A 24030-nucleotide genomic window follows, 5' to 3' on the forward strand; every position below is an offset into this window, starting at 1 on the left:
ATTTTTAATTTATCTATTAATCTAGTAACACAAGTGAAGTAAAATCAAGTAATTTATCTGTATCCTTCCACTGGTTATCCCTAAATTGAGATATAGTTAATATGGTGAACTACCAAACATAATTGAACAATACCTATAATCCTCCCTTTCCCTCAAATATCACTTTTATTTTTAAAAAAATTTTTTTAAAGATTTTATTTTTATTCTCCCTTAAATTCCAGGTCAAGACAGCATCAACCTTACCCGAATATAAATAATTTTAGGGGCGCCTGGGTGGCACAGCGGTTAAGCGTCTGCCTTCGGCTCAGGGCGTGATCCTGGCGTTATGGGATCGAGCCCCACATCAGGCTCCTCTGCTATGAGCCTGCTTCTTCCTCTCCCACTCCCCCTGCTTGTGTTCCCTCTCTCGCTGGCTGTCTCTATCTCTGTCAAATAAATAAATAAAATCTTTAAAAAAAAAAAATAAATAAATAATTTTAATCTCTAATTTTCGGGAATTAAGGAAATATTAAGAATTTTTTTTTAGGTGCACCTGGATGACTCAGTTGGTTAAGCATCTGCCTTCAGCTCAGGTCATGATCTCAGAGTCCTGGGATCAAGTCATGCATCGGGCTCCCTGCTCAGTCTGCTTTTCCTTCTCCCTCTGCCCCTTCCCTGCTCACTTAAGCTTGCTCTCTCTCTCTCTCTCAACTAAATAAATACAATCTGAAAAAAAGAAAGAAAGAAAAAAGAAGAATTTAAGCAAGCTCTATGCCCAACATGAGGCCTGAACTCACAATCCCGAGATCAAGAATCGCATGCTCTACCCACTAAGCTAGCAAGGCTCCAAGAATTTTTTTTGATTTGTACATACCAAGTAACTTCCGCGTTCCCAGCATTATGGTGAATGTTAGCACATATATTAAGTCAACAAAAAAGACATACTTTGTTGTTCTATGATACTATGTTTAGGTGCAGTGGTTTTTCAATGGATACTAGTCTTCAACCTAAGGAGTGCTTTGGAAATGGTGGGTCTGTGGGGGTGGGGAGGAGGTACCACAACGGGAGTGGTACTAATATTTCACATATAAAAGAATGTTAGACATCAAATTCAACACCAAAAAAACAAATAATCCAATTAAAAATGGGCAGAGGACTTGAATAGATTTTTTTCCAAATTAGACATACAGATGGCTAACAGACACATGAAAATATGCTCAACATCACTCATCATCAGGGGAATACAAATCAAAACTACAATGAGGTATCACCTCACACTTGTCAGAATGGCTAAAATCAAAAAGACAAGAAATGACAAGTGCTGGCAAGGATGTGGAGAAAAGGGAACTCTTGTGCACCACTGGTAGGAATGTAAATTGGCGCAGCCACTGTGGAAACACTATGGAGGTGCCTCAAAAAATTAAAAATAGAAATATATATGATCCAATAATTCCACCACTGGGCATTTAGTACCCCAAAAAAGAAAAACACTAACTTTAAGAGATATATGCACACCTATGTTTACTATAGCGTTATATACAGTAGCCAAATTACGGAAACAGCCCCAGTGTCCATTGACAAATGAAAGGATAAAGATGCAGCATACACACACACACACACACACACACACACACACGCTGGACTATTACACAGCCATAACAAAGAATGAAATCTTGCCATTTGTGACATGGGTGGACTAGAGGGTATTTTGCTAAGTAAAATGACAAATGAATGGAAAGACAAATACCATATGATTTCACTCATATGTAGAATCTAAAAAACAAAATGAATAAACAAACAAAAAAATAAAGACTCATAAATACAGAGAACTGGTGGTTGCCAGTATGGGATGATGGGCAAAATAGGTGAAGGGGATTAAGAGGTAGAAATTTACAGTTATAAATAAGTAAGTCATGAGGCTGAAGAAGTACAGCACAGTCAATAATACTGTAATAATATTGTATGGAGAGAGATGGTAACTACACTTATCGTGTTAGCATTACATAATGTATAGAATAGTCAAATCAGGGGCGCCTGGGTGGCACAGCGGTTAAGCGTCTGCCTTCAGCTCAGGGCGTGATCCCAGCGTTATGGGATCGAGCCCCACGTCGGGCTCCTCCGCTATGAGCCTACTTCTTCCTCTCCCACTCCCCCTGCTTGTGCTCCCTCTCTCGCTGGCTGTCTCTATCTCTGTCGAATAAATAAATAAAATTAAAAAAAAAACAAAAAACCTAAACTTTAAAAAAAAAAAAATAGTCAAATCACCATGCTGTACGTCTGAAACTAATACCAAAAAAAAAAAAAAAAAGAAAGAAAAAAAGAAAAAGAACGCTAGACAACATATAGATACACAATATATAGCAGAAGGCAGTCCGGTACCAGAGAAATTTGATTCACGTGATTTTCAATGTCCCTCTGAACATTTATATAGGTGAAAAACATGACTCTGTTACTGGAAACTAGAGTTAATTCCATTTTATGCAGGAGAACAGAAATACTTTGATTGTGGTTTTAATATAACTGACTTTTCCAGGAATGCAGCCATCATATAAAAAGAGAAAAGTCTATTTTGTTTTGTTCAGAACTTACCAAGAGCACCATTCTGAAAAGTCTCGATAAATATTAGCATTCCCAATATAACATTTCAGTCTAATCTCTAACTGCTGCATTGCTAGCAATTCCACGGGTAAACACAGACATTTCTTTTTTTTTTTTTTTTTAAGATTTTATTTATTTATTTGAGAGAGAGCAAGAGCACAAGGCGGGAGGGGCAGAGGGAGAAGCAGACTCTCTGCTGAGCAGGGAACCTGACATGGGGCTCAATCCCAGGACCCTGAGATCATGACCTCAGACACAGGCAGACGCTTAACTGACTGAGCCACCCAGGCATCCCATGCAGACATTTCACAACTTCATTATGTCTTCCACTATAGACATGCCCTAAAATTTACACACATTGAAATACAGTACATATGATCATATATTATATATTGTATTATATGTTCTACTATAAATTACTTTATTTTATATTTCAGTTAGAACATAATACTGTTTTAGTTTTATTTTTTACATAAGTTACACTATCGATGAATTTCACTTCAGAATAATAAAGAGAGCATTTTTCCTGACTTGTTCTCACTGTGGCCAAAAATTAAGTATGAGGAAAATATTCAGCATAAGGCATCAGTGCAAGATCATTTAGTCAATCTATCAAAAGAAAATGAGGTTCAGGGGCGCCTGGGTGGCTCAGTCGGTTAAGCGTCTCCCTTCAGCTCAAGTCGTGACCCTGGGATGCCGAGATTCCCCCCTCTAGTGCTCTCTCTCACGCTCTCTCTCAAATAAATCAATAAAAGCTTTAAAAAAAAGAAAAGAAAAGAAAATGAGGTTTATTTAAAGAAAACTAAAAGTTCATTAAATACTTTTAGTAGGCAGTCAGAGCTTTGATATTGATCTTAAAATGTCATTAAAATTACACAAAAACAAAATCTGTTATGATCCTGTTCCAGTTAACTACTGCTGAGTTGGGAATCACCCCAAAACTTAATGGCACAAACAACAGCTATTATATTTTGTTCACAGGTTCCGTGGGTCAGGAAGTCAGACACAGCACGGCGATCTTGCCTTTGCTTCACAATGACCAGGGCTTGAACTGGAACTCAAATGGCCGAGACTAGATCAGCTGGTGGTTCCTTTTCAGCTCCAGGTCTGGCACCTGGGCTCTCAGCTAGGGTTGTCAACCACGGCACCCATACACGGCCTCTCTATGTGGCTTGGCCTTCTCCCGGTATGGTGGCTGAATTCCCAGCAGGAACACCCGGAGAGCAAACATTCCAAGAGAACCAGGCAGTAGCTGCACGGCCTTTTATGACCCAGTCCTGGGAGTCACACTGCATTGCCTCCACTATACTGTACTGGTCACAACAGCATGGACCCCATCTAGCAATAGAAGGAATGTCAAAGCATTTGGGGACCACATTTTAAAACCACTGCAGTTTGTTCTCAGACAACCAACATGCTAAAACAAAATCACTGGTAGCCTGGCTATTCTTCAGATTTGTTCCCCTGCTAAATTTAAAGCTACACACAGGTGTACAAGCAAATATAATGAACAAGACACACAGAAACTCAAAAGATGATCAAGACCAGGTCCCCAGCATTCAAGAACCTAACAGCACTTGGAATATATAAACTGTGTGCTAAGGCCGGGAAAGAAAGCTGGAGAGGACACAGCAGATGTATTGATTTCAGTACTTTAACAATTGTGATTACTGGTGACAAATCATTTACGAAGAGGTGCCAAGGGGCGCCTGGGTGGCTCAGTCAGTTGAGCGTTCAACTCTAGGTTTCAGCTCAGGTCACGATCTTTGAGCCGTGGGATGGAGCCCCACATCGGGCTCCGTGTTCACGGGGGCATCTGCTCCAGATCCTCTCTCCCTCTCCCTCTGCCCATCCCCGCCACACTCTCTCTCCAAAGTAAATAAATCAATCTTTAAAAATAAATAAATAAAAGGGGTACCTGGATGGCTCAGTTGCTTAAGCCCCTGCCTTTGGCTCAGGTCATAATCTCAGAGTCCTAGAATAGAGCCCCAAGCCGGGCTCCCTGCTCAGCGGGGAGTCTGCTGCTCCTTCTTCCTCTCCCTCCACCCCTCCTCACCCCTGCTCTCTGTCTCCCTCAAATAAATAAAATCTTTAAAATAAATAATTAAATAAAGGTGCCAATTATTTTATAAAATCCCATTTAAGTCCAAAAATCCTATAAAGTACAACAAACATTCCAAATCTTTTTAATAATTATAAATCATGTACTACCTGAATCTTAAAAAAATAAAGTTCCCAATATGCCCTTTGACACCAAGACATTTTACAAGAACATGACTCAGACCAGGATGTGATAAGAACTGGGTATAGAAGTCACTTTACCTTTTACCTGTAACAAATCATAACCTTATTGATTCATAATATCACCACATCCTGAAATGTCTTATTTAAAATTTTAAGATCAAGGATGCCTGGCTGGCTCTGTCAGAAGAGCATGTGACTCTTGGTGTCAGGGTTGTGAGTTCAAGCCCCACACTGGGTATAGAGATTACTAAAAAAATAATTAATTAGTTAATTAACTAATTTTGAAAAAGAAGGATGCCAACACTACTTTCTGATTCTACTCAAAATAATAACACAAAAATGCCAGAATCATCAATAACTTGGTAAACAATATGAACAACAGGACTTAAGGAAGGCAGGATCAGTCTCTCCCCAATTCTCTCCAAGAGTTAATTCTGGTTTTATAATTCTGAGTAGGAATAAATAAATCTTCCTATCTTCTTTCCTCTTCAACAAAGCTCCAAGTGTGTGCGTGTTGTAGTGGAAACACAGGGGCAAACAGAATGAACATTCGTCAGAAAATAACTTCTCATTCATCTCATTTTCCCTACATCCCAACTTCAGCCCCCAATGAGTGACACAACAACTGAAAAGCTGGGAAGAAAATTCTAAGGAAAGAAAAGAGCTGTTAAGTGAACACTTTACTTTGTGCCTGACAGGTTATATACAGCGGAAGGTGACACAAAACTTAATTTGCTAAAGCTTTACATTTTTTACTTTAAAATAAAATCTTAAAAAAGGAAAAAGGGGGGGCACCTGGCCGGCTCAGTCCGAAAAGCATGTGACTCTTGATCTCGGCGTTGTGAGTTTGAGCCCCCTGTTGGGTATAGAGACTATACAAAAATAAAATCTTTTTCTTTTTCTTTTTTTTTGAGAGAGAGATAGAGAGAGAGAGAAAGAGAGTGTGCTAGTGGGGAGGGAAGGGGAGAGGGAGAGAGGGAACCTTAAGCAGGCTCCATGCTGAGCACGGAGCCCCACATAGGGCTCCGTCATACAACCCTGAAATCATGACCTGAGCTGAAATCAAGAGTTAGGTGCTTAACTGACCCTTAAAAACAAGATCTTGGGGCGCCTGGGTGGCTCAGTCAGTTAAGTGTCTGCCTTCTGCTCAGGTCATGATCCCAGGGTCCTGCATCCAGCTCCCTGCTCAGCAGGAGCCTGCTTCTCCCTCTCCCTCTCACTCTGTGTGCATTCTCTCTCTCTCTCTCTCTCAAATAAATCAATAAATCTTTTTTTAAAAATCTTTTTAAAAATAAATAAATAATAAAGCTTTAAATTTTAGGAATCACAATATAAAAGTATACAATATGTCAAAAAGCATCTAAAACATGTGAAGCAGGCCATAAAGAGCAGTGATGAAATTTATTTCTCAAAACTCCATCACTCCTGAGAACCATGTCCATTTGGAACGGGCATCTTTTCTTAAACCCAAAATTCCATTTCTAATAGATTAAGAGAATCAAGATTGCTTTTATTTTTTTATTTATTTTTTTTTTTAAGATTTTATTTATTTATGTGACAGAGAGACAGCCAGAGAGAGAGGGAACACAGCAGGCGAGTGAGAGAGGAAGAAGCAGGCTCCCAGCAGAGGAGCCTGATGTGGGACTTGATCCCGGAACGCCGGGATCACGCCCTGAGCCGAAGGCAGACGCTTTAACGACTGCGCTACCCAGGCGCCCCCAAGATTGCTTTTAAAAACAAAGTATGGACTCTGGCTTTTTGTGAAATTACCTCACTAAAGTCAGATTTCTTTTAATTTTTAAAATTATATAACGAGAGGTGCCTGGGTGGCTCAGTCAGTTAAGTGTCTGCCTTCTGCTCAGGTCATCATCCCAGGGTCCTGCTCAGCAGGGAGCCTGCTTCTCCCTCTACCCCCCCCACTCTCTCAAATAAATGAAAAAATCTTTAAAACAAAAACAAAAACAAAGATATAGATATAGAGATAGAGATATATAGAGATAGAGATAGAGATAGAGATAGAGATAGAGATAGAGATAGAGATAGGGGTGCCGGGGTGGCTCACTCAGTTAAGCATCTGCCTTTGGCTCAGGTCATGATCTCGGGGTCTTGGGCTCGAGCCCCAGGTTAGGCTCCCTGCTCAGCAAGGAGTCTGCTTCTCCCTCTCCCTCTGCCCCACCCCCCTACTCATGCTCCCTCTCAAATAAATAAATAAAATCTTTAAAAATATATATTTTATATATAAATAAATATATATATAAAACCATGACATATCCAATCTGTTAAAAGTACATGGCAATCCAGGTATTGCACTGCTCTGTCTCAAAAGAAAGTCTCTCCCCTGTGGTCAGATGACTATGGTCTCCAAGACCATTTCCCAGTAAAACGAGCCAGGACTCCACAGAGATGAGGTGTGAGGCAAGAAGTGCAAAAGATGAGCCTGGAACATCTTGTATCAGAAAAGCAAGTAAGACAATATCTTAAGATCATTTCAAAATGACTCAAGAACAAACCTAAATAAGCCCTCTGGCTGAACGTAGGACAACTTTTGAGTATCATCAGTAAGGATAATAACTGAAGGGCGCCTGGGTGGCTCAGTCCGTTAAGCGCCCACCTTCAGCTCAGGTCATAATCCTGGGAGAGGCTCCCTGCTCGGTGAGGAGTCTGCTTCTCCCTTTCCTTCTGCCCCTCACCCTGCTTGTGGTCTCTCTTACGCACGCGTGCTCTCTCTCTCTCTAATAAATAAATAAAATCTTTAAAAAAAGAATAATAATTGATAATAAATATGAAATATGTCCAAATCCTTGAGCTCATGATGAAACTGGTGATCGTTTTTCGTGGTTTTTTTTTTTTAAGATTTTATTTATTTATTTGACAGCGAGCACAAGTAGGGAGAGCAGCAGGAAGAGGGAGAGGGAGAAGCAGGCTCCCCGCTCCAGTGTGGGGCTCAAACCCTGGAATCATGACCTGAGCCAAAAGCAGACACTTAACAACTGAGCCACCGAGGCACCCCTGAAACTGGTGATCTTTGGAGGATGCCAGGAACCATCTCAGTATTTTTAAAACGGGTAATAACTAAAAAAAAGAAAAAGCACATCCAAGCCTTTAATTTAACCTTCCTGAACATGAAGATTAACCTGATGGCTGACATAGGGAATATTTGCTTCACAGAAATAGTCTACCCAGTAAATGAGGGGATGACAGAACAAAAAGCATAATTTTCACAACTTTAATGAATTAATCAAGGCAATCATCAATCAACAATGATAACATTACAAAAAGATAGCTTAAAAATTCTGTTTCTAGGAGCATCTGGCTGGCTAGGTCAGTAGAGCATGTGACTCTTGATCTCAGGGTTCTAAGTTCAAGCCCCACACTGGGTGTAGAGATTACTAAAATATAAAATCTTAAAAAAAATTGTTTTTATACTTTGCTATTAAAGGCATTAAAATAGGAAATTTTGCAAAATTTGAATAAATCTATAGATCAGTGTACCATCATACTTGGTTAGGTAAGAAACTCTCCTTTTTTTAAAAAAAAAGATATACACTGAAGTATCTTTAGGAATTAGGGGAAATACATCTTGAACTTACTTTCAAATGGCTCAAAACAGTAATAAATACACAATAGAGCAAGTAGAATAAATATAATAGAGCAAACAGAGTAAAATGTGAGTCTTCTGGATGAAGAGCAAATGGGGTTTTTTGGTAATGTTTTTAATAATTTTTCTGTAAATCTAAAAATTATTTCAAAGTAAAATGTTAAGAAAAAAAAAAAGAGAGAGACAGGCAACAATACGTATGGACCTCATGGGAGAAGGGCACAATACTACCTCTTGCACCCACGACCTCACCTCTCCCCTACAAAAACCATGTAGCTTTAGATCCTCTAGAACCTGAACCTAAGTGTCCATCTACAAAAAAACATGGTAAAGGACACAACTTAGATAAACAACTCCAGACCAAAGGAAACTACAGGATAAACAACCAGTTATCTTCAACAAGATACTGAGGGACGGAGAGAGAGAATATGAATCAATATCCACACAAAAATCTGTACATGAATGCTCACAATAGCTAGGTATTCAAAATAACTAGAAAGCGGAACAACCCTAATTGTCCGTCAATTGAAGAATAAACAAAATGTATATACATCCAGCGGAATATCATTCAGCTATAAAAACTAATGAAGGGATTCAGGCAATAACATGGAAAAAAACTGGAAAACACTATGCTAAATTTTAAAAATCCAGACACAAATTATTATTATTATTATTAGGGGCATCTGGCTGGTTCAGTTGGTAGAGCATGCGACTCTTGATCTCCTGAGTTCAAGCCGCAGGTAGGGCAAAGAACTTACTTAAAAAAACAAAAAAGCCCACACGCACACATTATATGATTCCTTGGTGTGAAGTCCAGAAGAGGCCAATCTATAGAGACAAAAAGCATACTGGATGCTTTCAGAGGCTGAGAAGAAGGGGGAATGAGAAGTAACTGGTCTCCTTTTGGGGTGGTGATAACATTTTGAAATTAAGATAGTGGTAATACTCATACAACTTTGTACGTATACTAAAAACCACTCAATTGTGCACTTTAAAAGAACGGATTTTATGCTATGTGGATGATATATCAATTTAAAAAATGGATGGTCAAGGAAAAAAGAGACTTAAGAGTACTATCAACCAATCATAATCTGTTAACCTCATTTGGATCTTGATTTAAACAAACTATAGGGGCGCCTGGGTGGCTCAGTCAGATAAGTGCCTGCCTTCGGCTCAGGTCATGGTCCCAGGGTGCTGGGATGAAGCCCTGCATCGGGCTGCCTGCTCAGCGGAGAGCCTGCTTCTGTCTCTCCTTCTGCTGCTCCCCCTCCTTGTGTGTGCATGCCCTCTCCCTCTCTGTCAAATAAATATTTTTTTTAAATGTAAAAAATAAACTAAAAAAAGAAAAAATTTATGAAAGAAAAAACATGAAAACTAAGTAGATATTTGATAACACTGTTTACAGACTCCTAAATGATCAAAGAATGCTAAAATGAGTAGGTTAAAGATTGACCCAGAACAAAGTATTCATGTAGTTGCGAAGTATCTCCCCCAAAATAATTTCCTAAATAGAAAGGGACACCACCTTGGTCAAGTCATCAAACCTAACATAATCGATATTAGGACAAAACCAATTATGTGCCTCTTAATACAATGCACTGAGAGGGACACAATACAACTTCTGTGGCACCCCTACTAAAAAAAAAACATAACCTGCAAAATAAGAAAAAATAACATAATCTGAATCTAATCATGAGGAGACATCAGAGGAACACAAATTGAGCCATATTCTACAAAATAACTGGCTTGTTTTCTTCAAAAATGTTAAGGTCAGAAAACGCAGAGAAAGACTGAGGAACTGGTTCCATAACAACGAGAAGGGACAATAAAATACAATGAGTCTGGATTTTATTCTAAACTAAAAAATATATATATAGCTATAAAGAACACCATTGGTGCATGAAATTTGATTAAGGATCATGAATAATGGTTTTGTGTGAATATTAGGTTTCGTGACTTGTTTACTCTACTGTGATTATGTAAAACAATTTCCTTTCATTTAGAAAAACACAACCCATGTCTCCAACTTACTCTCAAATGAATGAGTTTATACATATAAAAAGAATGATAGTCAATAGGACAGAATGTTAATTGCTGAATGTGGGTTAAGGGTATACGGGAGTTCCCTCTATATTCTTGGCCCTTTCTATAAGTTTGAATGAGGCCGTATCTTTTAGAAATACATACTGTAATACTTATAGATGAAATGGTAAGATTTCTCTGATGAGCTTCAAAATAAGGGGATGGAGGAGGGGCACAGATGAATTAATTGGTCGTTTATTGATAACTGTTAAAGCAAAGGAATGGAAACATCAGGTGGATTATACCATTCTCTGTACTTTTGAATGTTTGAAATTCTCTGTAATAAAAAGTTTTAAAGGAGTCCATAATGGAAAGGTTTTTAAATGGAGAAACTGAGGCTCAAAGTGGCAACCACACCCAGGAGTCCAGTTTTGAAATCTTTCCAATGTATGACTCTCTCTCCAATAATCCTCCCTTAAAACCTCTTCATATAGCAAGAACTATCCAGACAATTTTATTCTCCCCACCTGAAATTTTAGCCAATACCAAACAGCAATACAGTAAGATACTTCTGACGCCACCTTCGAGAGTAAACTCAATAAATGATGGAAGAACCTGGCAAATGTAGTAGAAGTAACCCACCCAAAGAAGTGATCTACAAATTGCTGAGGAGGTAGAAAACCAACTGACATTTATTAAGCACCTATTTATGACCTTAGGTTATTTAATCGTCACATCAATGCTGGCATAATTTTTTCCCTTAATTGTTTCTAACTGTGGTAAAATACACGTAATACAAAATGAGGTGATCTTTTTTCAGTCTTATTTTACACATGAGGAAAATGGAAATGTGTAAGAAATTAAGAAATTTTCCCAAGACAAGCAGCAACTAGCAAAGCAGGATCTGAACCCGGGTCTTACTCTAAACTACATGATCGCCATTATATAATTTGATTGACTCCTTTAAATCTCTTAAATTTGGTTTCTAAGAGTCATTGCCAAGAGCCTAATCACTTCTGATTTTCTACATTTACCAGCCTAAAATAGCACCAAAATGCAGCCATGCTGAGACCCTCCAGGAAGTCAGCCGACCCCGTAACAATCTTTATACCACACTACCTTTGCTGCAGCAACTTTAGAAGCTACGTTAGAAGCTAAATTAAAGCCAGAAGTATATGAATATTAACGAGACATTTTATCTTTCTTATGCTTACGTTATAAATGGTAAATAAAATCCAAATAATTTTGCAGAGCCACTCTAATAACACACTGAATTCATAGATTTTAGCTACAGCTAAAATAACTGATTAGTATGTCATTTTAAAAAGTAGTATTTTCAGGGATGTACTGTATGGTGACTAACATAATATAATAAAAAAATATTATTATTAAAAAAATAAATAAATACAATAAAAAGTAGTATTTTGGCCTCATAGAGGAGGGACAAATACGAATGCCCTAAATCTGTCAATATATAATTTGTAAATATTATAGAACTCATATCAGTCTTTCTATACAAAAAAATAGAAATAAAATCTTTAAAAAAAACAACACACTATGAACTACAGCAGAAAATATAGTAGGAATTTAACTTATGCAACAACCAGTCCGCCTGATCAAACCAGTGACCCAGTGGGGAAATGATTATCAAACAGACACAGAACAAACCCGTGCACACAATAGCCTCCCTTACCAAAACACTTCAAAAGCTTCAGGGTCTCCAAGACCAGAGCATAATAGTTCAGTGTCAAACTGAAAAACACACATACATGTGGTCCTAGTCTCATATATTTTGTAGGATGAAAATGGCTTCATTGTGTAAGTCATAGTGAGGTAGTTTGATTCATCATGGAAATGAAAATGGCTTCAAAATAAAGTACTTATATTCCATATGTTTCTTTTCTTAAAATTTAAATCTTTAAATTTAAATCACTCAATCAGTAGAGCATGTGACTCTTGATCTCAGGATTGTGAGTTCAAGCGCCATGTTGGGTGTAAAGGTTTCTTAAAAATAAAATCTTTTAAAAGATAAATAAAATGAAAAATAAATTTTTAAAATTTTAAAATAAAAAAATAACAGAAGGGGTTAAAATATGTCAAAGCTGTTGATAGGGGGTAAAAACATACAATAAAGGTTAATCTACAAAGAAGGGCTCAGAGTTGCTATCTCTGCAGGAGTTCACCGTATCTTATCACTTTGCACTTCTTTTCCTGAAAACCCTTTTTTCACACATACCTAATTCTATATACATATAATAAATAATCAGAATTTTTGAAAATGTAAATATTGCCCAGTTGCTTTAGAGGGGAAAAAAATGTCCTCCAAAATACCAATAAAGTATAAATGTTCTCATATTTAAATCCTTTCAAAACTACCCCTGAAAATTGCAGATGGCAAAACACTACCCTGATTGTCTGCAGAAGCCTACTTGCAAAGAGTTCTAGTTCAATGTATTGACTAATACACATGTGACGCAACCTAAGAAAATATATACTAAAACCGAACACCACCCAAGAAATTACTCTCATCTAAACTAAGAGGAAGACAAATGGGAAAGCAAAAAGCTACAGGTAACAAAAGGCATTTTTCCTCCTATCATGGAAAACAAAAACCTTAAAACATTTTTTAATTAAAAAAAAAAAAGACAACTTACTAGCATGCTTGTCTGCAAGCATTATAAGCGTGTTGGAAATATCTCGTCGTCTATAAAAGCACACTACTTTTGCTTCCACGTTGCCAGTTGCAGTCTAAGAAATAAGAAAAATAGAGGTTATCTGTACTGAATAGTAGACTCAAATAGTTTATAAAACAAAACTAAATACAATACAATTATAAGAACACTCTCATTTATACTGTGCCAACCGCAACTGCGGGATAATCGTAGAGCTAAAAAATTCAAACGAGGATAAGCAGCATTTGCAAAGGTTCCAAGTGAAACTGAAATGTCAAACATACAATAACTTACTGGCATCAATTAAACTAAAGTGATCAGATCGCTTTAATGAGCCAGAGAGTGAAATCTGATTGGCCTTGAGAAACTAATCCCCCAAATTTTAAAAGCCACAACGTAACTTATTTAACATATCCTCCAAACCCACTTCCAGAAGCGTAGGCTAAGAGTAAAATTATGCAGCCCTCTCCTATATACCTCCACGTTTGACTGACGGTGAAGCTCTGTGCGTGTGGGCAGCCATTACCCAGAGTGGAGCAGACAACTTCGAAAAGCATTCTCCACCCCAGGTAATCTATGAATCCATAATAGTCAATGTTCTCGGTAGTACTTAGTTTACCTTCACATATGAAAGTATTAGAAACTTTGAGTTATGAACACTGAAGCTCTTATTTATTTTTGACTACACTCTAGAATATAACCAATATTCATTTAGGTTGTAATTTACTGCAGCTGGGGGCCCAGGCTCCTAGTCTCCTATTCCTTATGAATTCTGAGAACTTTCAAGGTCAATCATTCATTACAAAGTTCCTTGTAAAAACACATAGATGACAGTAAAATCCTACTGTGATTTCCAATTTCAAAAAAATTTGACAACAAATTTTCAGAATTTCTCTGTGCTTACAGATATATTCAGACATCAAGAAATAAGAATATATATATACATATATATATGTATATATATATGCTGCAGTAAATGTGTCGATTTTATGAAGTTCAGCGGCAGTATTTTAGAGCGAAAAATAGTTGTGGAGAAATATTGCCCCTTTGAATTGAAATCATATTAAATCCTAACCAAAGTGCTTCTGCATGTCACAATATTGTGATCAAATACATCCTCCAGAAGTAACGATCCGGCAATCTAAGAAATGAACAGGCCAATATTTCTTGTAAATAAAATCTATCAATGACTACAATTTACAAGCTCTTTACCAGTTTTAAGACAAAAGCATGTTCAAAATCCAAAGCAAGCATTTAAAGGGGTATTTTTTTCTGCCTCTCTAGTGAGTTCCTCCACTAGGAATACTCTACAAAACTAATTAAATTCTTATTTTAAACCTGCTTGAGGTGGAGGGGCATAGTTCAAAATAAAACAGTCTCTTCTGAACGATGCACACACTCGGCTATTAGGTATTTTATAACTATAGTATTCCTCTTTCCCTCTACAAATACACACACGCACCCTTTCAAGTATGCCTCTAAAGTTAAACTACTCAAACTGTGGTCTAAGGCCCAGTCTATAACTCCTGCCGTGTGATGAAATGAGAACAGCAATTGAGTGTGTGTCTTAGAGCATTTGGTAGTTAATTTTAATCTATTGAACCTAATAATGAAAAATGAAGGCTTGTGTTTTTATAAGCCTATTTTAAACTTCATTTTTCTACTATTTTTTTTTTTAATTTTATAAAAGCAGTCTGAGTTAGTGAACCTTCTTAAAAATCTTACACCATAGGGGTGCCTGGGTGGCTCAGTCGTTAAGCATCTGCCTTCGGCTCAGGGCATGATCCCTGTGTTCTGGGATCGAGCCCTGCATCGGGCTCCTCCACTGGGAGCCTGCTTCTTCCTCTCCCACTCCCCCTGCTTGTGTTCCCTCTCTCACTGGCTGTCTCTCTCTCTCTGTCAAATAAATAAATAAATAAAATCTTAAAAGAAAAAAATCTTACACCACAAATATGTTTGCCAAGCACTGCTCTAAAGACCTAGGTTAGGAGCTCCTGGCTGGCTCAGTTGGTAGAGCATGTGACTCTTGATCTCAGGGTTGTGAGTTCGAGCACCACATTGGATGGAGAGATTACTTAAAAATAAAATTTTAGGGGCGCCTGGGTGGCGCAGTCGTTAAGCGTCTGCCTTCGGCTCAGGGCGTGATCCCAGCGTTCTGGTATGGAGCCCCACATCAGGCTCTTCTGCTGGGAGCCTGCTTCTTCCTCTCCCACTCCCCCTGCTTGTGTTCCCTCTCTCTCTGGCTGTCTCTGTCAAATAAATAAATAAAATCTTTAAAAAAATAAAAAATAAAATAAAATTTTAAAAGGGGTGCCTGCATGGGGCAGTCAGTTAAGTGGTTGGTCAGGAGATCAAGCCCCACACTCAGCAGGGAGTCTGCAGGCGATTCTCTTTTCCTCTCCCCCTGCCCCTCCCCACCACTCAGGGGCCTGAGAGCTCTCTTTCCCTCAAATAAATAAATAAATCCTTAAAAAAAAGAAGAAGAAGAAGAAGCCACAATGGACGCCAATTTCTTTGCTGTGTTCTTTTCTCCATTTAGGTTGCAGCCTCTTAAATCCCTATTCTGTCAAGTACATTTACTAAAATATCCTCTAGCGATGAAGGGCTTTTCTTAAGCTCTAAAATCATTTTAGTCAACCTCATACTCACGTCTGGTTCTATCCCAGACTTAGTAAGTACATTATTAAAACAAAAACAAAACAAAAAAACCCACCCCACACACACACACACACACACACACACACACACACACACACACGTTCCATTTCAGAAAGTCCATGGTTTGCCTAAATTACAACTGAAAATCGACTTTGCTTTCCCAATTTCTGTCCTTATTTCCAAGAGATCCCAAATAGTAGGAGGGGTCTTACCTTGGGTTTCATGTGGGAATGTCCTGAAACTATGTGCAAATTCCTATATGTGCAAATGTAGATGGAGGCAGAGGGTATCATCAGACACTCAAAGAAATCAGTGACTCCCCTCTCCCCACCAAAAAGACGGAAGACACGAAACAGTAAAATGAATCTCAGAACAAGTCAGACAGCTAATAAAATATACAGAAAACGAAGGTACACACAAATTATACAACATACACACCAAAAACAAAACAAAAATAGCAAGTAACATGCTAATTTTTCCACAAGCTTAACTTCCAAAACTTCCTGAGGCTATCCCATTACTACGTTCACATAGCTTTCTCTCGACATCCATGCAGACACAATCTTTAGAAGTACAACACCCAACCTAGATAGTGACTAAATAAAATTTACCAAAAGTTGTTTTCATAATTTTAATCTTATATTCGTCCTCCAAAAGATCATCTTCATGATATCTAAGTACAAATTAGGAGAGAGGAAAAACGGGAATATAAGATAATGTTGAACTGTGTTCATCAACTGATATTTACTTTTATACCTAAAAGTTTCCAAAACTTTAGGGAAAAAAATTGAGGCAAAAATCTATTCGTGGGGACGTCTAGCTGACTCAGTTGGTGGACCGAGCAACTCTTGATCTTGGGTTGAGTCTGAGCCCCATGCTGGGTGTAGAGATTACTTAAAAATAATATCTTAAAAAAAATCTATTACTCTAATTTTTTAAAAAAATGACATACTGTAGCCCAGATTTCAAACTGAACAAGTAACATTTCAAATGGGATTTTTTTAAAAACCAGAATCCATTCTATAAAAGTGAACTTTCAGGGTGCCTGGATGGCTCAGGCAGTTAAGCATCTGCCTTCAGCTTAGGTCATGACGGGATTGAGCCCTAGAGCCCCCGAGCCCCACGTGGAGCCCCAGGAGGAACCCAAAGCATCATCAGGCTCCCTGATCAGCAGGGAGCCTGCTTCTCCCCCTCCCTCTGCCTACCGCTCCCCCTGCCTGTGTGCACTAGCTTGCTGTCAAATGAATAAATAAAATCTTAAAAAAAAAAAAAAAGTGACTTGTCTATTAACAGTGGTGATTGACAGCTTACCCTAGGAATTTTGTTACAAAAACACATTCTATGTGATAATTAATAGGGGCCACCTGGTTCCTGGCTGGCTCAGTCTTTGACTTTTGATCTCAGGGTTGTGAGTTGGAACCCCACTCTGGGTGTAGAGATTTCTAAAAATAAATAAACAAACTTCAAGAAGATAGTTAATAAAACAGGTTAATGTCCTTTTTTTTTTTTTTTATTTAAGTAATCTCTACACCCAACATAGAGCTCAAACTCATGACCCCAAGATCAAGAGTCATATGCTCTACCACCTGACCCGGCCAGGCACCTCTAGGTTAATGTCCTTTCCTATCCTGACTTATCAATTAGAATATATCAAGTATTCTTAAATTCATTATTTGGATTTCCATCATGTTAACTTTCCTCACTTTGCCAATCTGACCTCTGATCCTCTCAGGGCCTTTATATGTAACACTCATGTGGCCTCTCTCCCATGGCTACCTCTTTCTCACCCTTTAGGCCTCAACTTCAATGTCCTTAAAATCCTTTCCCTTTCTATCCAAAAGAAGTAACCTCTGTTATCCCCCATGTCAAGGCTCTTGTTTATTTCTTTCTTAAAAGTTAACATCAGGACGCCTGGGTGGCATAGTCTGTTAAGCCTCTGACTCTTGGTTTGGTTCGGGTCATGAGATCAAGCCCCAAGTCAGGCTCCCTGCTCAGTGCAGCATCTGCTTGAGTTTCTCTCTCCCTGTCCCTTTGCCCCTCCTCCCACTCGTATTTTCTCTAATAAATATATCTTAAAAAAAAAAGAGTTAACATCATTTTTGCTATTTTCTTTATGCTTATTAACTTGCCTTTTCATGTGCCCCTCTCATGAGAATGTAACCCTGTGTGGGCAGAAAACATATCCATATTGTTCACTGTTGTGTATCTGAGCCTAGCCTCGTGCCTGGTACATAACAGGTACTCAGAAAATATTTGTTTAATGAATTATTTAAAATGAGATATCTTTTCCACATTCTTCAGAAATAAAGGCCCTATTGGATGTCCTATTGGAAGGCAGACACTCAGTCAGTTGAGTGTCTGCCTTCAGCTCAAGTCATGATCCCAGGGTCTTGGGATCGAATCTGGCATCAGGCCCTTTGCTCAGTGGCGAGCCTGCCACTCCCCCTGCTTGTGTTCTCTCTCTCTGATAAATAAATAAATAAATAAATAAATAAATAAATAAATAGAATCAAGAAAGAAAGAAAGAAGAAAAGAAAAAAGAGAAAAGAAAAGAAGAAAGTCCCTATGCAAGGGGCACCTGGGTGGCTCAGTTGGTTAAGCACCTGCCTTGGGCTCAGGTCATGATCCCAGGTTCCTGGGATCGAGCCCCATACTGGGCTCCCTGCTCAGCGGGGAGTCTGCTTCTCCCTCTCCCTCGGCCTCTCTCCCCAGCTTGTTCTCTCTCTCTCTCAAATAAATAAAAATCTTTTTTAAAAATAAATAAATAAATAAAATTAATAAAATTTTTTTTAAAAAGAGAGAGAGAGAGATAAAGAAAGGAAGAAAGTCCCTATGCACGGGGTGCCTGGGTGGCTCAGTCGGTTAAGTGTCTGCGGTCAGCTCAGGTCATGATCCTGGAGTCCTCGGGTCGAGCCCCGCATCGGGCTCCCTGCTCAGCGGGGAGTCTGCTTCTCCCTCTACCCCTTCCCCTGCTCGTGTTCTCTCTCTCACTCTCTCGCTCTCAAATAAAATCTTAAAAAAAAAAGGAAAAGAAAAAGAAAGGCCCTATTTAGCCAATCTGACTTATTTACCAATATTCCATCCATTCAAACTGCCACTGTCTGAAATTACAGACTCATCTCTCACAATTCAGTCATCCCCAGCCCGCAAAAAACCATTATTATATTACGACTCTCTGCTGAAAGCAGAGGGCCAGGAAGAAGGTGAGGATGGAGAGCAAGGGATACTTTTGGAGTGAACAGTAATATAATGAAAAGGAGTGTGAAATGAGCCAGGTTCAAGCTAGATGTGCAACCCAGGCACTTAACCACTGTATCCCTCACAACAACTCCAGGATGCATCTGCCTTAAAGGTTTAAGGTTATTTTGAGGCTCGAAAAAAGTAAAAATGTGAATCCCCACATCATATGCTTCCAGAACACCATGCTCTGATGTTTGCAAATTTAGCACAGCTGCAATTTTCCTTCAACTTGTGGGATTATTTAACTGATGCTTGTCTCCACTACTGGACCTAACTTCGTTCACCCTGAATTCCTAAAAGCACATATCTAAAAATGCCTGGCAGGTAGCAGATCCTCAGAAATATATGTAAAATGAATGAATCAAAATACTTTGCAAACAGTAAAGCTATATGCAAGCATTAACGTCAGACATTTGAGAAATTCATTAATTCAACAAATATTTACTGAATGCCTTAACTATGTGCCAGTCACTTATTCTAAGGCACTTGGGATGCATTAGTAAACAGAAAAGATCGCACTACACACAGAGCTTACATTCTAGTCTGGGAAAATGGGCAATGACAATAAACACAATAATGAAGTATCTTGGAAGGTGATAAATTATATGGTGAAAAGAGCAAGGCAGAGCAAGGTACAGGGGATTAGAAACAACTTGGTGGCCCTAAGGTACATGCATGTGAAAACAGGAAAGACTCTACTGTGCTTGGAGCCAAATGAGCAAGGCAGAAAGCAGTAAGAGTGGAGGTCAGAGGGACAGGGAGCAGTCAGAGAATACGTCTCATAGGCCAACATTTCTCTTTGTATCCTAATTAATTTTCTAAATAGACTGAAAAACAGTTTCGAGTTGCTTACACTCTTATACATCAATAACATAAAAGAGAAGATTAGAATAATGCCCCAAAAGTTCCCACCCACAGACTGATCTAATCCTGAGGCCATTCTCTTCATTTGGTGGTGGTGGTCTCAAATACAACGGAATTTTTAGAAATGCAAGGTCCATGGGGATGTCTCCAGAAGCAAATCAAGATCTCAGGGTTCATAAACCAGAAATGCCCTAAACCAGACTTTGCTTCCTGGGACTCAAAACTGGCCCAGTCTCTAGATGGTACTTGGGGGAAGGTATTAGCTAGACAGCCCCCAACATTTTAACACTATGAATTCTCATAAGCTATATAAATAACCTTCAAAGCTGGTTTGGAGAAAACCAGAGCACCATTAGTAATCCATGGTTCATACAGTTTATGACTTTTCATATGTCACCTACTGCAAACAGTCACAATGCTTCTGATGTCCTGGACACAAGCGATCAGAGACAAACCTTAATAAAAAGTTTTATTTACTGAAGGCCTAAAGTAGGAAGCTACTCTACATTATACCAAAACTGTATTCTTAGTCAGTCTAATCCAAAATTTTACAAATTCCCTTCAATACTTTATTTCCTAGCTATCTCCTTCTAAAGCTGGAAGAGGAAAAAAATAATTCACCCGAAAAGGGAGAAATACAATTACGACTCTAAATATACAAAGGGAGGGGCGCCTGGGTGGCGCAGTCGTTAGGTGTCTGCCTTCGGCTCAGGGCGTGATCCCGGCGTTCTGGGATCAAGCCCCACATTGGGCTCCTCTGCTGGGAGCTTGCTTCTTCCTCTCCCACTCCCCCTGCTTGTGTTCCCTCTCTTGCTGGCTGTCTCTCCATGTCAAATAAATAAATAAAATCTTTAAAAAATAAATAAATATAAATATATATATATACACATACACAAAGGGACTGAGTGACAGGAGTGCCTTGCTCTGAGAAGCTCTGAGCAATCTGAAGAAATCTGCAGATGTTAAATATTTCAGTAACATTTAATATCACAGGTAATAATACAAAGCCAAAGATTATTCAGAATCCTGTATAACTCTCTAATCTGCAATCTCTACTTTCAGAGAGTCTAGGAATGAAAGTAAAATCACCTCTTATGCCCTTTACCTAATTACCCTTCAATGGGAAACAATTGTTTTTTAACATTAAAATCGAGAACACTCAGTGTACATATACCTTGTTGAGTTCTTCTATCCTTCTGATTAGGTACGGGTTACTGGAGGAATTCTCAAAGTAGACATAATCTGTAATTAAAGGAAGTAAAGAGCTTAATCTTTTCAACAGAAAGTTCGCATTTGTCAATCTATGACTTCTGTATCAGGCAAAGCACATTCCACATGAAGCGCATAATTCATTCCCCGGTAAAAGCAATACAACCTTAATGTATTTAGCAATTCAACCTTAATATATTTTCTCATATGCCTACTATTCACAGACCCTTATTTTCCTGGCATTTTCATTTCAATTAATGTTTTATCAAGTTCTCCTAGTCTTTCGGGCCACACATCACTTCTTTACTAACAAAAAGACTCTCCTCATCATCGAGTAGTCAGGGCTGACTAAACATGTGTCTTTCATGCTGTAACTGCTTCCACATCTTTTCCCTCCAATCCAATTTACCCTGGAGTACGCTTCTCACATAAAACTATTGACCTAAGACAAATTCAGAGCATCTTGAAAAGCTTAGCAGCCCAAAGTACATTTCAATCACCAACTTAAAAAAAAAAACACGTCAGGTGAGCAGAGCAGGTAAGAGGAAACACATTGACAAACTTTTCCACAGCTCTATCTGGGATGATGGGGGGCGGGGCATAAAAGGGGGGGTTCCCTTTCTGAAAGACAGAGGTCTCCGGAGATATCAGGATTTTGTTATGCTCTTTACCATATTTAATCCAGATCAATTTAGGGTCTTGTTATAAAGAAATCACTGCAGGCTTTCAATAAAAAAGATAAAAATTTTCAAGTGTGGCTTTTCCTCTCATGTAATCGGTTCACTGGAAACTTCCCACTGTGTGTTTATTTGAAAGGCTGGGCTGCATTGTTATTGTCTATCTTAGTGGCTCTTTCCTGTCTCTCTTCTGCAAAGTGGCCTCATTTGGCCAGGCCATTCCCACCACCATCCATCAGGAGCTCAGCTAATGAGCAGAGAAGAGCAAGTCTCACACACAAACACGCCACTTATCTGAATTATTATTTTACCAAGAAAGAGGGAGGAGGGCGTCGTGAGTAGGGAGAAAGTTTGTTTGACCTTATTTCTCTCTTCTGCAGAAGGCTGGGAAGGAGGCAGTCACCAGAGCAAACGTCCAGGCAGAGCTCAACTCCCCACCTCTGGCTGCGGTGCCCCGGCCCCACTATGCCCCATCTTGGGGGGCTGGGCAAGAAACGGGAGGGGGAGTGAGGAAGGCGAGGTGCAGGGCCCTGTCCCCGCAAACAGGCCTGTCCAGCTGTGCCCCTGGCTTTGCCCCCATCGCCCCCACCCCCCCACCTCACACTCCTACTGAAGGGGAGGAGTAGAGCCGGGGGGGGGGGATGTCCCCCCATCCTCTCCAACCCCTACTGCCTGCAAGCCGCGCGGGGAAAGACCACCCTATTTGGGGGCTCGACGGCCGATACCCAATGGGGGCGTCCTGTAGGGGGGCGTCTGAGAATTCACACCCCCAAGTACAGGCCTGGCCCTAGAAAACTGAGCGGGGGTGGGAGCGGAGGGGGAGGGTGGGCGCCGGCCCCCGGCGGGCCACGGTCGGGGGAGGGGCGGGTGGCGGGGGGGGTGGGGAGTCCCGGCCCCCTCTGCGGGCCCCGGCGCCCCCCGCCCCCTGCGCCCTCGGCCCGGGCGCCCGCAGCTCCCGGCGGTTAGGGTGAACTCGCCCCGGTCCCCCACTCCCGGAGCCCGCTCCCAGACGGGCCGGGTCGGGCCGAGCCTTCCTACCTCCGACCCGGTACATGTTGGCCGCCATGTCCGCCCGCCCGCCCGCGGAGCCCGAGCCGAGCCCCGCCCGCCGCCGCCGCCGCCTCAGCCTCGGCCGCCGCCGCCGCCGCCGCCTCGCCACGGGGGGGAGGGGAGGGAGGGACCGAGGGGAGGGGGAAGCGAAGGGGAGGGGACGCCGCGGGGTGGGGGCAGGTTCCCGCCCCCAGCGACGGGCCAGCAAGGCCGAGTGGGTCGGGCCGGGCCGGGGGAGGTCGCTGCGGGGCCAGCAGGGACCTGGGGAGGGCGGCGGCTCGGGGGCCCTTGCTGGAAGTGGAGGACCCCTAGGGCAAGGGTCGTGGCCGAAGCGGAGGCCTGTACTGGCAAATGCGGACCAGGGGCTATTGGATAATTGAGGTGGGGGCAGGAGCTCAGGCTCTCCTGAGCCCATAGAGCCCCAGCCAGAGTACCCTGTCACCTGGCCACCCCCAAACAGGTCTTCCTCCCTGCTCTGTCCCTGGGGAGCCCTTTAATGCGAGACCTTGAGCACGTGGATGCCTGCCTCGGGGCGAACACTTGGAAACAAATAAGTGCACGCAGCAGAGCACCTTCCTCGTGGTGATGTTAATGCAGAGGGCCTGGAACCTGCATGCCCTGGGGCCTGGAGGACCCCAGGTGCTACCAGCTTCCCGGGAGAGAGCCCCAGCTGGGGACAGGTCTAGAAAAACTGACCCTTTCCCAAGTTCACCCCAACTGCATTGACAGGTCTATCAGCATTCACCCCAAAACTGGGCTGAACAGAACACACTCCCCCATACGTGGAGGTCTTGCCTCTAGACAGGCCCTATATACAGAGCTGCCCTGCCAAGAAAAGAGGCCCTTTTTGCCTACAGGGGAACAGGACCCTACCTGTTCACCATTACCAACCCCTCCACACACAAAGGGGGAGATAGTTTCAGTCACCTTGCTATCGATGGACTGCTAACTAGTTCTGTGCCTAAAGCTTTTAAATCATTATTTTCCCAGGCTAACGCTCTAGGCAATCCCTGTGTTCTCAGCCTCCATTCCCTCACAGAAGCAAACAAACAAAACACCAAATTGAGTTGAATCTTGTCTGGCAATCCCCCAAATGAACGCAAACAACTTTTTTAAAAAGCCAATCCAGGGTGCCTGGGTGGCTCAGTCTGTTGAGCATCTGACTCTTGATTTTGGCTCAGGTCATGATCTCAGGGGGCTGGGATGAGGCCCCTGGTGG

The 24030-nt window shown here is 40.7% G+C and overlaps 1 protein-coding gene across 7 annotated transcripts in view; it reads right to left on the reverse strand.

The window, feature by feature from the left end:
- The window catches only part of MTA3 (metastasis associated 1 family member 3), a 154100-nt gene extending 131224 nt beyond the window's left edge, over positions 1-22876 (reverse strand). For 6 of the 7 annotated variants that reach the window (XR_003311738.4, XM_026479758.4, XM_026479753.4 and 3 more), the window contains exons 1-3: positions 22800-22876; positions 21050-21117; positions 13096-13189 (exon numbers count right to left, since the gene is read on the reverse strand). Coding sequence is in view for 6 of the 7 variants with exons in the window: in XM_026479758.4 (XP_026335543.1) it covers positions 13096-13189; positions 21050-21117; positions 22800-22827 (190 nt within the window). In the remaining variant the exon portion in view is untranslated. Of the gene's footprint in view, positions 1-13095; positions 13190-21049; positions 21118-22072; positions 22227-22799 lie in introns of those variants that run through there. The other variant, XM_026479727.4, reaches the window with a different exon arrangement.
- Positions 22877-24030: the final 1154 nt, after the last annotated feature.

This window comes from Ursus arctos, unplaced genomic scaffold (assembly GCF_023065955.2).
Source record: "Ursus arctos isolate Adak ecotype North America unplaced genomic scaffold, UrsArc2.0 scaffold_8, whole genome shotgun sequence".
Classification (NCBI taxonomy): Eukaryota; Metazoa; Chordata; class Mammalia; order Carnivora; family Ursidae; genus Ursus; species Ursus arctos.